The sequence below is a fragment of the Carettochelys insculpta genome, chromosome 2 (assembly GCF_033958435.1).
Source record: "Carettochelys insculpta isolate YL-2023 chromosome 2, ASM3395843v1, whole genome shotgun sequence".
Lineage (NCBI taxonomy): Eukaryota > Metazoa > Chordata > Testudines > Carettochelyidae > Carettochelys > Carettochelys insculpta.
The window spans coordinates 40272976-40286017 of record NC_134138.1 but is presented as its reverse complement, the minus strand read 5'-3'; the positions used below and the strand labels follow the sequence as shown (position 1 = coordinate 40286017).

The window sequence follows — 13042 nt, the reverse complement described above, 5'->3', positions numbered from 1 at the left end:
TAACTGCCCCTCTCAGTCCTTCTTTTCTCCCTCAGCTTTCAAAACAAGCAGCATCCTCCTCCCTACTTCCTGGGCCCAGCACAGGGGGGCTTTAAGAATACATGTGAGACTTGATCCTTGCGTGCAGTTCTGCACTTGGTTTGGCCTGCAGCAGCCCAGACCAAGAAAATCCTGCTCAAGTGTCGTGGTGGCAGTAGCAGCAGGGGCAACCATATAGTACTCTTTGGCTAGACAGGGCTACGTTGACTGCACTGCTAAACACACACCTCTCTACTTGGGATTGATCTGGTAAGACAGAACTTTCCCTCTTCTTCCTTTGAACATCCAGCTTAGTGTAGCTGGCTGAGGTTCAGCACCACAGTGATGAACTGGGTAGAATAGAGGTCCTGGACCACCAGAAAATGAGCTGAGTAACTGTGGTCATGTTCTGCATAACTCACTGAGGTGCTGGGAGCTACAGAAGCCTAGGTCAGCCTTTTGTGTTCTAGTCATATGACCAGAGAAGTGTGCCAGCTGCCAACACCTGTCTGGCTGCCAGAGGAGTAGGAGCTATGATGCCAGCTGAGGTATCCCTTTCCCTGGCCTAACCAAAGAATTTGAGTTGGAATCAGGAGAGATAGTGTCAGGTCCCAATCTCCTGTCCTTCAAGAGTTGTGGTGCCTCTGCTGGGAAGTGTCTGTGCCTGTAGATCTGTTTCTATGGAGGGTGTGGCATGGCATGTCTGAGCACTCTCCTCCTGAGCCCTAGTGGGTGCTACTGGTAGCTGCTGCTTCCTCTAAAATCTCTAGTTATTTGTCTGTATGGAGTAGACTTTTACAGATAGTCTGCTCTCTCAGCCTGTCTGTAATGATGTCACGGTGATGCTCTCCCAGTATCATGATATCCTGATTATTTTTCATAATTAATCTTGCTGCAGCTGCACCATTTGCCCCGAAAGAGTGCAATGCTCTCATGTATATATATGATCTGCATAGGAGCAATATATATTTGGAGGTATAATGTTTAGGCTGAAATGTCTAAACAGCAATTTGTTACGAGCTTCAAATATCTGTAGTTAAAGGGATATTCCATGGTTAATCCAACTGCAAGATTAAAGAATAATAAAAATAATTTGTACATTTTAAGAAGATATTTTTGTCTATTGGTTTGGTCGTAATTGTGGGTTAGATTGAGGAAGGACTTGTCATAATGAAGCATTCATTCAACCTTTCTTCTGTCTATGGAAGGAAAGCTCTTGAGAACTGAACCTAAACATGCCACCACAGCTATTCTGAATATCATTTGAACACATCCATAGTGCCCATGGCTTCATTCCACTGTCTTCCATCCCAACAGAATATGGAACATTCATTCATTGTGAATAGAGCCCTTAGAGATGGCAAAGTATTTAAAGACTTCATGTAGCTGAATACCATACAGCAGAACCCAAAACTACAAAGGGACCATCATTTTAAACAGTGCATTATTTGGAAAGCAATGAGGAAGAAATAATATGCAGATATGTGGATCTGTAATGACGTAACTTTTGATACACATTGAAATTATTACAATATATCCTTTCATTTTTCTGCCTCGCTACAATTTGCAGTCTGTAATACAAATTATCTTTATTGTAATAAATAATACAACAATCACATTTGAGGGTCTGAAGTGTAAAATGCATTGATCTGGGAGATTGTGTGCTGGATGGTTGACTAAATGAGCTGACTAATGCATGTTTTCTCATTACAGATAAAGCTGTGGTATGACAAGGTTGGTCATCAGTTGATAGTCACAATATTGGGAGCAAAGGACCTTCCTTCAAGGGAAGATGGGAGGCCAAGGAATCCTTATGTTAAAATTTACTTTCTTCCAGACAGAAGGTAGGATCAAGGGAAAGTAAGGGATATTTTAGTAGAAATTAAAATAGACATTCATATGGCATTTAGAGTTGAGAAGAGATAGCTAGCTAATATGGGTTATACATGATAACTTATAGAGTAGTCCTAAAGAATGGCATTTAGTGATTGACTGTGTTATGAAACATGAAAAACAGGCTTTACATTTCTTTGAATACTGGTTGGAATACTATTTCAAAGTGAACGGATTAACTTCAGTTAGTTTACTTTACAAATATTTGATGGTAACCAAAAATAATCCTATTTGCTTTGCTCAAAGAGCTGTTTACAAACAAACAAACAAATAAACAAACTTGTTGTTAATATTTTAAGGCCATATTATTTCCCACCTTATTCTTGAGTAGGGGGCAGTAAATTCCACTAGTTCAGATTCATGGAGTTTCTGACTGATAATTTCTTCAAGGCATTCATTGTATGCCTCCCACCCCCTGCCCTACAGCAAAATAGCAAGAGGGCTTGGCATCTGAAAGCCATGGGTTTCATATTGTGGTACTGACACATTAATACTGATGAGGACCCAAACCTGAGACATGCTGAGAACCCTCAGCTGTAATTGAAGGTCCTTCTCACCACACAGTATTGGTATTAATTTGCAACAGTAATTCCCATGGAATTTAGGCGAAGATGATGGTGTGATGAGACCCTTTCCTCCCCTACCTGCTTTTGTCTCAGCGCTTAATTCTGTGAATGGAATTTCTAGTGGATTGGAAAGAAGGGGAACAGCTGGAGGAGTCCCTCTGTTGCATCTACTCATCTTTGTTTCCTCTGCTTTTGCTGGCAGGGGGAAACATTTGGGTTTATTTTGTGGTATGTTGCAAAAGGCAGCAGAGATTTGCAGCAAATTGTGGAATTTTTAATAGAGAAACTGACAGATGAAGCTGTAGAACAAAATACATCTTTAAAACATCTTTTTAAAAAAAGGGAAGAAGGATTCTTTCAAAGCTGGGGTTTACTTTCGAAAGAGCAGTGTCTACACTTTTTTGAAAGAAGCTCTTTTGAAATAAGAATATGCAAATGAGGTGCCAGATATGCAAACTGTACCTCATTTGCATTTTTGATTTCCCTCATTTGCATACCTCTTTCAAAAGAGGAATGAAAGTGTAGACACAGCCAGTAGGAATTGATGTTATTCAGCTCCTTGCAAGATCATCCTTTTCACCTTCACCTTATACAGTACAATAAAGAGACCTGAAATAGGATAAAACAAAGAAGTTAGCTGAAGAAGTATAGTTTATCCATCTAAGGTCAACTTAGATACAGTTATATGTTTTTTAAAAATGTCATATACATTGATGTATCTCAAAAACATTTCTTACAGGAAGGTTCCTGTTTGGTCTCCTTACCTTAATTTTTTGAAACCATTGAGCATAATAAAGCATAGAGTCATAGATCCTCAGCTTGTACAAATTGAGAGTGTCATTGAAGATAATGGAATAGGTGAAGCTCTGTATTAGCTAGGAATCCAATTCATCATTTTATTATATTTATCTCCTTCATTTTTTAAGATCAGTATGCCCACCAATAATTATTTTATTCATATTTTTAGATAATTAGAGCTCTCCTCATGTAATGCGCTATGGGCATAAAATCCCACCCTAATTTAAGGCTATGTCTATGCTACAGAGTTTTGTCAACAGCAAAACTCTTGGAGCATCTACACACAAAGGCCATTTCTACACAGGCCACTTACAGGCCACTTTCTTCGAAAGTGGCATGGTAATACACGGCCCAAAATATGCTAATGAGGCACAGATGCAAATTCCCTGTGCCTCATTAGCATACAATCACGTGATTTGGAGTCCAGAAGACCATTCTTCCAGACTCTAAAACGCCGTTTAGAAGCACGGCTCTTGGGGGGTATTCCGGAAGGAAGACCTTCTTCTGGAGGCCCCTTCTTCCCAAAAATTTTCAGGAAGAAGGGGCCTCTGGAAGAAGGACTTCCTTCCGGAAGCTCCCTGGGGACCACGCTTCTACACTGTGTTGTGGAGTCCAGAAGAATGGTCTTCTGGACTCCAAATCACATGACCGTATGCTGAGGTGCAGGAATTTGCATCCGCGCCTCATTAGCATATTTCGGGCAGTATATTACCACGCCACTTTCGAAGAAAGTGGCCTGTGTAGAAATGGCCAAAGGGTGCATCTACACTTGCATTCCTCTTTCGAAAGAGGTATGCAAATGAGGTAAATCAAAAATGCAAATTAGGTGCATGTTTGCATATTTGTTGCCTCATCTGCATAATCTTATTCTGAAAGAGCTTCGTTCGAAAGAAGAAAACCAGTGTAGACGCTGCTCTTTCAAAAATAAACCCCATCTTCAAAAGAATCCTTCTTCCCTTTATTTAATGGGAGAATGATTCTTTCGAAGATGGGGTTTACTTTCAAAAAAGCAGCATCTGCACTGGTTTTCTTCTTTCGAAAGAAGCTTTTTAGAAATAAGAATATACAAATGAGGTATCAAATATGCAAATATTCACCACATTTGTGTTTTTGATTTCCCTCATTTGCATACCTCTTTCGAAAGAGGAATGCAAGTGTAGACATACCCAAAATGTGTTTTGTCAACAGAAATTGTCAACAAAAAAAATGCGTAGATGCTCCGTGGTGGCCTTTTGTTGACAGAGTAGGTCAAAAGATGATCCGTTTTTATGTGTAGACATGATCTGTTGACGGAAGTTTTGTTGGAATATCTCTTCTGAGAGTAACTTCTGTAGACTGGCTAAATGTAGCGCCTTGCATATTGAATAGTAACAGAGAGAAAGCTGTGCTCGATGCTTTTAGTGTAGACGTAGCCCAAGTTGGAAATGGACAGTTAGTTGATGAAAAGAAGAAGATAATCCCTAATATAAAATAAAATAAATGGAAATGTATTATTAAAATAAAATAATGAATAAAAATAGTAATAATTTTTTACTTTGGAATGTTCCTATTATTTGATGCTGTTTTACAAGAAATAGTCTGTATTGTTCTTTTTATTTTCTTTTATGTGATGAGTGTAAAATTTGTCCTTTAATAATCCCTGATATTTGTTCTCCTATGTAAGAGAAACAGCAGCTTGTCTTATTGAATTAGTTTTCTTCTGACCTAGTGCACTAAAATAAATCTCTTGTGCATGGAAACGTACAGTTAAACAACTCAAGCATTTAATTAGGTGATCATGTGAAGCTCTGACTCAACAAATTTTGTTGGGAAAACTTGCCCAGCGTAACTTGGTTCTCTACAGTAAACAAATCTTTAGTGCTGAAATATAAAATTAAGTTATTTGTTTTAACCAAATGGATAAAAGCATCTACACAGTGTGACAAAGCTCCTCCTTGAGTTTGGTAGATCCCATGCTTTTTGGCTGATTATTCACTTCAGAGGCTCACAGCAGCCCTCAGGTTAGACACCAGCTAGATGTTTAGGAGAGCTATTCTCATCATTAGCCATCATAGGGAAAAGAAAGAGGACCGAATTTCTTGGTCTCTGCTGCCCCTCCAAAGCTGGGTGTACATGCGAGCACCCCTTCAAAAGGGTGAAAATCAACAGAGGTAGGTTGAAAGTGCAGCTTTCGAAAGCGAGTGACCACATGGCTCCAAGCACTCCTTCAAAAGAAGGGAGGCAGGAAACACCGTGGACGGAGTCCCATGGCTGACAAGCCCTTCCGGGCCACAGCCAGCTGCTCCCTTAAAGGGCCCCTCCCTCCACACCACACAAGATAAATGCTGCCCAGCTGTCCCCAGCCTAGCAGAGCCGACTCATGCTCTAGGATGGAGTCCCAGCAGCAGCTCCTGCATGAAGATGCCCTCATCCTGGAGACCCTCCTGCTTGGGTGGCGGAGCAACACTCCTGGGGCCGTGGAGCCCCCCTACCCAGGACATCGCCAGCCCTGCCCCCCTCGGATGGCCCGGCACCTCTGGACCCACCCCAACAGCACTGACTGGTGGGAGCGCCTGGTGCTGGGGGAGTGGGATAATGAACGGTGGCTGCGGAACTTCCACATGTTGAGGCAGCCAGTGGCTTGACCCCACACTCTGGTACCAGGACCCCTGCATGGCTCTCCCTCACACTGGAGAAATGGGTTGCAATTGTCATCTGGAAACTGGCCACCCTTGACTCCTACCACTCTGTAGAACAATAGTTCGGGGTGGGCAAGGCCACCGTCAGGGCCATACTCATGGAGGTAAGTCAGGCCCAGGTCACACACCCCTCACGGGTGGGTGGGGGTGCTGGGGCAAGGGGAGCCCTCAGCTGTGGGGAGTGGGCAGGGGTCAGGAGCCAGGGGTCAGGCAGGGGGCAGGTGGGGTCAGGCAGGGGAGAGGTGGGTGGGGGAGCGGACAGGGGGCAGGCAGGGGCCTGGGGGCAGGCGGGGTCAGGCAGGGGAGAGGTGGGTGGGGGGGCGGACAGGGGGCAGGTAGTGGCCTGGGGGCAGGCAGGGGGCAGAGGCCAGGGCTGGTCAGGGGGCTGGCAGGGACCTGGGAGCAGGCAGGGGGTGGGCAGGGGCCCCAGGGGCAAGCAGGGGGAACACAAGGGGCAGGCAGGGGGCAGGGGCCACAGGCCAGGCAGGGGCCAGGGAGGATGGTTCACCACACCTTCATGGGAGCACATATCCCCTACCTCCATGTAGGTCATCAGAACCATCGACACAATGCTGCTGCACAGGATCGTCTGCCTGGGGGATCCAAATGCTGCTGTCATGGGCTTCGAGGGCCTTGGATTCCCAAACTGCTTCAGTGCCTTGGATGGCACACACATCCCCATCTGTGCCCTGGCACACACATCCCCATCTGTGCCCTGGCACACAGCACTGGCCAGTATGTCAACAGAAAGGGCTGCTATTCGGTGTTCCTCCAGGCCATGGTGGATGCTAGGGGCTGGCCGCACCCACAATGCCCATGTCTTCCAGAACTCTGGGCTCTGCCGGTGCATGGGGACTGGCACATTCATCCCCCAGCATGAGATCCCGGTGGGTGGGGCTTCACCATACTGCTCTGCTTGGTGGCAGACATGGCCTACCCCTTCCAGCCATGGCTCCTGTGGCTGTACACGGGACACATCGACCCCACCTGGGAGGAGTTCAACGAGCACCTCAACCATGCCCACAACGTTGTGGAGCTGGCCTTCAAGTGCCTTAAGGGGCAGTGGAGGTGTCTCCACACGAGGTTGGAGGTCGGGGTCCTCAACATGCCCCGGGTGGTGAGCGCCTGTTGTATCCTCCACAACATTATGGAGGGCAAGGGGGATGCCTATATCTGGGGGTGGGGCAATGGGGCCAGCACCAGCTACAAGCAGCCATGTGCTGCCCCCATCCGCTTGGCCTCCTGTGACCTGCACCCACTCCCTATGCACATTTGCCACCCACCGTCCCCCCACCTCTGCCACCGTCCCCACCAGCACTGCATGTGCACATCTGCCACCCACCATCCCTTCCCAAGGAGCACAGCACAAGGGGGTTTATGTAAAATAAACATTTATGCACAACTGAATGGTGTATGAAACTGTGTACGGCGGGCAGGGGCAGATGGTGTGCTAGCGGGAGGGCTCCTAACATGGAGGAGGGTGGGAGGGCTCAGTCCAGGGCTAGAGTGGTGGGCCATGAGCCCCATTGGCCCTGGGATCCCCTGCCCCCTTGGGTGTGGGGTGCCTGGCAGGGTGGGGAGCGGGCGGGAAGCACCGGCAGGTCTGGTCCTGGGTGGGGCTCGGCAGTGGGACAGTGGCAGGCTCGGCAGGGGGGACGGCAGCAGGCTCACTCGGGAGGACAGCTGATGGAGCCAGGAGGTGAGCCACATTGGCCACATGCTCCTGGAGTGTGGTGCTGATGCTGGTCCCACACCGCCCTCCACCACTCCAAGTTGGCCTCGGTGAGCCGCAGGTGCCACTCAGCCACTTCAAATCCTTGTCTGCCTGCTGAGGGGGCTCTCCAGCCATGGCCCTGAGAGCATGCCCTGTGGAGTAGAGCCTGGCCACCCTCAACCTCCACCGGGGGCGCTCTCAGGGACCAGGGATGGTGTGGGGCTTTCCTGGCCCCCAGATGGTTCAGCTGTATGGAGAGAGGGACAGCTTGTTGATAACGTATTACAGCCCGGGGGGATCAGACCCTGGGCCAGCCCTGCCTGCGGCACCCAACCCCTTCCCAGGGCTTGCATCCCCCCCGGGGCACCTGCTTCCCTCCTGGGGCTTGCATCCCCCGCAGGGTACTCTTTCCGCCTTCTGGAGCTCACATCCCCCACTGGGGCATCCGCCCCTCTCCTGGGGCTCATGTTTCATCTGACGGCGTAGTGGCCAGGGGATATCTCGGGTGGGTGGACCTTCCCAGCCTGTGCTGGGTGGTCCTCAGGTGCTGTCCAGCCCTGACCAACCACCTCCCCATGTGTGGTTCAAGGCGCTCTCTGCTAGGGGTGGGTGCTGGCTATTGCTGGTGGGCTGCAACAGCGTGCTGTGTATGATGGTGGGCCAGGAAGTGTGTGGCCCGGGACCACTGGTCCTGTGTGTGGCTGGCTGGTGTGTCAGCCCCGCCCCACGGACCGGGTGCGCGCTTCACTGTGTACATGTCAGAGGGTCCCTCAGTGAAATCTGGGGATGCCTGGCTTCTGGTTGCCTGGCTGGATGAGCGGGAGGGAATGTAGATCATGAGGTCCCCCTCCTTGCTTGAGCACTCGGTGGTCATGTCGGCCTCCTAGGTCCCCGTCCAGGCTGCTCCTCTGCCTCTGGCTGCATCCGCTGACATATTGAGGACTGCCAGTGGGTGAGGAGCTATTCCAGGGCCCCAGGAGGCCCCGGAGCTCCCAGAAATAGGGGAAGCTGGGGCTGCCCCAGAGCAGCTGGCTGGCCCTGGGCCCAGGCATAGCCCTGTCGAAGTCCTTTAACTTTGGAGCATACCTGCTCCACGGTACACTCTGGGTGGGCCCTCCTGAGGAGGCCCTGGGCCAGGTGGGCGAATGCTGCAGTGTTCCACTGCTTCATGCACATTTCGTGGAGGACCTCCTCCTCCTTCCACAAGCTGAGGAGGTCCCTCAGCTCTCTCTTGCTCCAGGATGGGGCCCATTTTTTTCCCTCGCCCACAGAATCCCGTGAGGGCTCAGAGGGCGGGGGCTCTGGGGCTCACACAGGGGCTGGGTATTGGCCGTCATGGCCTGCTGCTGCTCCCGGGCTGTGCAGAGGGTGTGCTGCTGGAGCTCATGCTGGGGCTGCTCCTAGCGCACTCTCAGCTTCCTGCCACGAGGTTCTTGTGTCCATGCTGCATTAAGTCAGCTGTATGCAGGGATCATAGAGCCCTGCTGCTGCTGGCTGGAGAGGCCCTGCGCTCCAGCTGATCAGTGCCATGGTGGACCCTTCTTTGGAAAAAGCGGTCTGTGGAGCGTCTACATATATACTCTTTCAATTTAGTTTTTTCAAAGGGGACGATCTTCCTGATACGGGATCGGGGTTTGGATTTTGATGCCTGCTCTCCATTCTTTCAATTTTCTTTTGAAAGGTGGTGTTGCATGTGTAGAAGGTCCTCCCATTCTTTCGAAAGAGGGTCACATATTTTGACGTTTCATGCATGTGTAGACACAGCTCAAGTGATTCACACAGGACACGTCTTTGGTGCTGTATAGAGGATGCAGGGAAATAGGGGGATCCCAGGCCCACTGTCTACCCTGGGGTCCATCCCAGGTACCCTGTGGTAGCAGCTGCCAACAATGTCTCAAGTTTCAGCTGCTTGACAGTGATGATTTCTTGGGCCATTTGCCCATAGTGGGCCCCTGCACCCTCCTTACTGCAAGCTCTTTCTTGCGGTACCTGCTTGCATTTACTCCTCTCAGAACTCTCCACAGCTCCTCATCTCCTTCACTTCTCACCCAGCAGCGAGCCAGTAGGAGAGAAGCCTTTTTATATCCATTCGCATCTTATTCTTTATCGGCTCCAGCTGTCCTGCTTAACCTGGCTCCTTTGAGTTTACAAGCCTCTTAATTGGCCCCAGGTGTTTTAATTGGCCTAATTCCCCTGATTGCTTCTAACAGGTTCTTGCTGGTTTTGGATCAGCCCTTGCTAGTTTATTCTGGGGACAGGGACTTAATCCATCTATGGCTAATATATCTCCCCTCTATCATTCTTCTCCAGCCCACTGGACTGACCCTGTCACAATAGTTAACATGTTATCCAACATCTAGCTGTCAGTTCAGAAATACTACAATTGTTATTCATGTAATTAGTATTTAATACTTAGCATATTTGCAAATGTGCCAGTATCTCCTTTATGTTCTTAAAATATACGAAATAATGCAGCAGTTGAATGATGCATAAAGCCCAGCAAATTTTAAACTAATGAATTTTGTAAACACAGTTCGGCTGCATCTATACTAGAAAGTTCATTCAGAAAATCTGTCCCTTTTCGAAAGACCACATGGATCATCTACACACAAAATGAGCTCTTTCGATCTGAAATAGAAAGAACGGTGCTTTTCTTCTGGAAGCTCTCTTCCGCTCCTGGATCAGGAAGAGTGCCTTTTTTTGAAAACGTCTTTTGAAAAAAAGCACGTGTAAACACTTTGCTGGCCCTTTTTTTTGGAAGAACAATCCTCATGGTGCTGGATTTTTTGATCCCTGGCCCATTCTTTCGAAAGAGAGGGGGCTGTATGGATGCTCTCTGTTGAAAGAGTGGATCGCTTTTTCAGTATGATTTTTTGTGTGTGGACACGCTCTTTCAAAAGAAGGTTTTTCAGAAGAGGTCTTCTGGAAGAACTTCTTTCGAAGGATCACTGTAGTGTAGACATAGTGTTAATGAATACAAATTGTAAATTATGACCAATCCAGTATCTTAATCTCTATTTTATCAGAAACTCCTAATTTTGGTGTCCTTTTGGTTTATTGCTAGTTTTTCAAACTGCACACAAATTACCACTATTCTAAGAAATCATGCATTTAACAAAATGATTAACACGGTGCTTTAGAATTTGGAAGTCTTTAATGTTTAAATTGCTCTTTGTAGTGATAAAAACAAAAGAAGAACAAAAACAGTAAAGAAAACATTGGAACCAAAATGGAACCAGACATTCATTTATTCTCCTGTTCACCGGAGAGACTTTCGAGAACGAATGTTGGAGATTACTCTTTGGGACCAAGCACGAGTTCGTGAGGAAGAAAGTGAATTTTTAGGAGAGGTATTTGGAATTGTTTCAATTCTTCATAATCAGTCAGTAGTTGGGGGACTTTCTCAACAGTACGTAGATTTCCTTGGCTCTTTTGAACTAAGTATTTTTATTTTACAAAAAAAGAAAAAAAGAAAAGCTAACACCTTTGAACATATTTAACTGCATAACAGTAACTCTTCTGAAAAGTTACCTGCAAGTTATGATGTAATTCTGGCATGAGATACATTCTGTAGTTGTTCTTTCTTAATAACAGAATGCATATAACTTCAAAAATTGTAGTCTTTGAGGATTGTTGATAAAGGTCTAAATTTGTCTCTGGTGTAACTTTACTGAAGGCATTGAAATAGGATCATTTTTTAATTTTTCCCAAGATTTTTAGATGTTGTTCAGATTGTCATTAAGGTGCTAAGGTTGCAATTAAAGCTAGAGGTGTTTGTCTTGTTGAATGTCACGGTTTGTTACAAGCAAGTATCTTGATGGCTCATTTTAGAGTGAATGCAAGAATTCTTTTTAATTTCAAATGTGTATGTTAACATTAAAAGAATGAATAGAATGAAATGTGATGAAATACCTATTTTAAAAGTGTACTCCACTGTAACACCTTTGCCTGGTGCTATTGTAGATTCTCATTGAGCTAGAGACAGCACTATTAGATGATGAACCTCACTGGTACAAACTTCAGACACATGATGTTTCCTCATTGCCACTTCCACATCCGTCACCATATTTGCCACGCAGACAGCTCCACGGTGAAAGCCCTACACGGAGGTTACAAAGTAGGTTACTAATATTACTAATGTTGTGAATATTTCATCTAAATTAATGTGTACAGTATGTAACATTCTAGGCTAAAATGTATAAAAGCAGAAGCTGATGTTTTTGTGTTTGTTTTTCATTGTCATTATTTGGTGCCTTTTGTAATTGCTAAAATACATGTGCCAGATCCTCAGCTGAAGGAAAAGAATTTAGTTAACAATGCTATGCCAGTTTGCACCAGCTGAGAACCTGGTAAATTTGATTCTACACCCACCGTGGAAGCACAGTAATTTTGTTTTCAGCCTAAACTTTTTAAAAAAAAAATTAGTCACAATGACCTGTATGTAACTTCACATTTACTGAATTTATACAATTGTTTGCTACTGCTTTTTGCCACTACCACTATATTAAAGAACATATTCAATTATTTGCTAAATTCTGACCATTCTGAATCATCATATTATTTTCTACAAGGTTTATGTTAGATTTGACAAGTAAAAGTTTGCTTTGCAACTCCATTTCTACAGTGCAATATTAGACATCAGTGGTAGGTTGCTGTAAAAAGCAGAAGCATTAATAAAAGAGTTTATTTTGAGTTGGTAGAGGAGAAACTAGTTGAATACTTAAGGCAATATAAGTAGTAATATATGACTAAATCTTGTTTAATCACCTTCTTTGTTTTTACCATTTCAATTACTTTCTTGAGTCAGTGGTTCAAACTTATGCTTTATGATTTACCCTTACAAAAATTCTGTAGGCAGCTTTTATGAGTCCTACAGATATTTTTGTAAAATAAGGTAAATCAGTTTATAAGAATTTTTGTTTTCACTCTCTCTGTCTCCCCCCACCCCATTATTTTTTTAAATTTTGTTTTTGAACATGGAGCCCAAATAACATTCAAAGTCTTATAAACTCCACATGGATTCTTCAGCAATTAAACTCATAAACATATTGTTTGTAATATTTGTCTACTTTGAGGTCATGAAATATGAGAGGGATTGGAATGCTCCATATCATAATATTTGGAAATTGTGTGTTTACTGCGTTGGTACATAACTTTCTACCAGTGAGATTATTATTATACTTCTTAAGTTTTAATTTGACTGACTGACAGGTCAGGTGAGGATCTCCTTTTCAGTCCACTCTCTTTCTGAGTAGCTGGGCTGTTATATTTGAAAACAAATATGTTTTTTAATTATTTTGTTCCTTCTTCATTTCTTACAGTATTTTTTCTATAAAGTGCTTTAACATTTAAATTTAACTTTTGTGGTATGTGTG

The 13042-nt window shown here is 45.3% G+C and overlaps 1 protein-coding gene across 38 annotated transcripts in view; it reads left to right on the top strand.

The window, feature by feature from the left end:
• Nucleotides 1-13042, top strand: part of RIMS2 (regulating synaptic membrane exocytosis 2) — a 724335-nt gene that overhangs the window by 401425 nt on the left and 309868 nt on the right. For all 38 annotated transcript variants that reach the window (XM_074986776.1, XM_074986775.1, XM_074986795.1 and 35 more), the window contains 3 exons: nt 1732-1862; nt 10846-11017; nt 11631-11784. In XM_074986776.1, coding sequence (XP_074842877.1) covers nt 1732-1862; nt 10846-11017; nt 11631-11784 — 457 coding nt within the window. The remainder of the gene's footprint in view (nt 1-1731; nt 1863-10845; nt 11018-11630; nt 11785-13042) is intronic.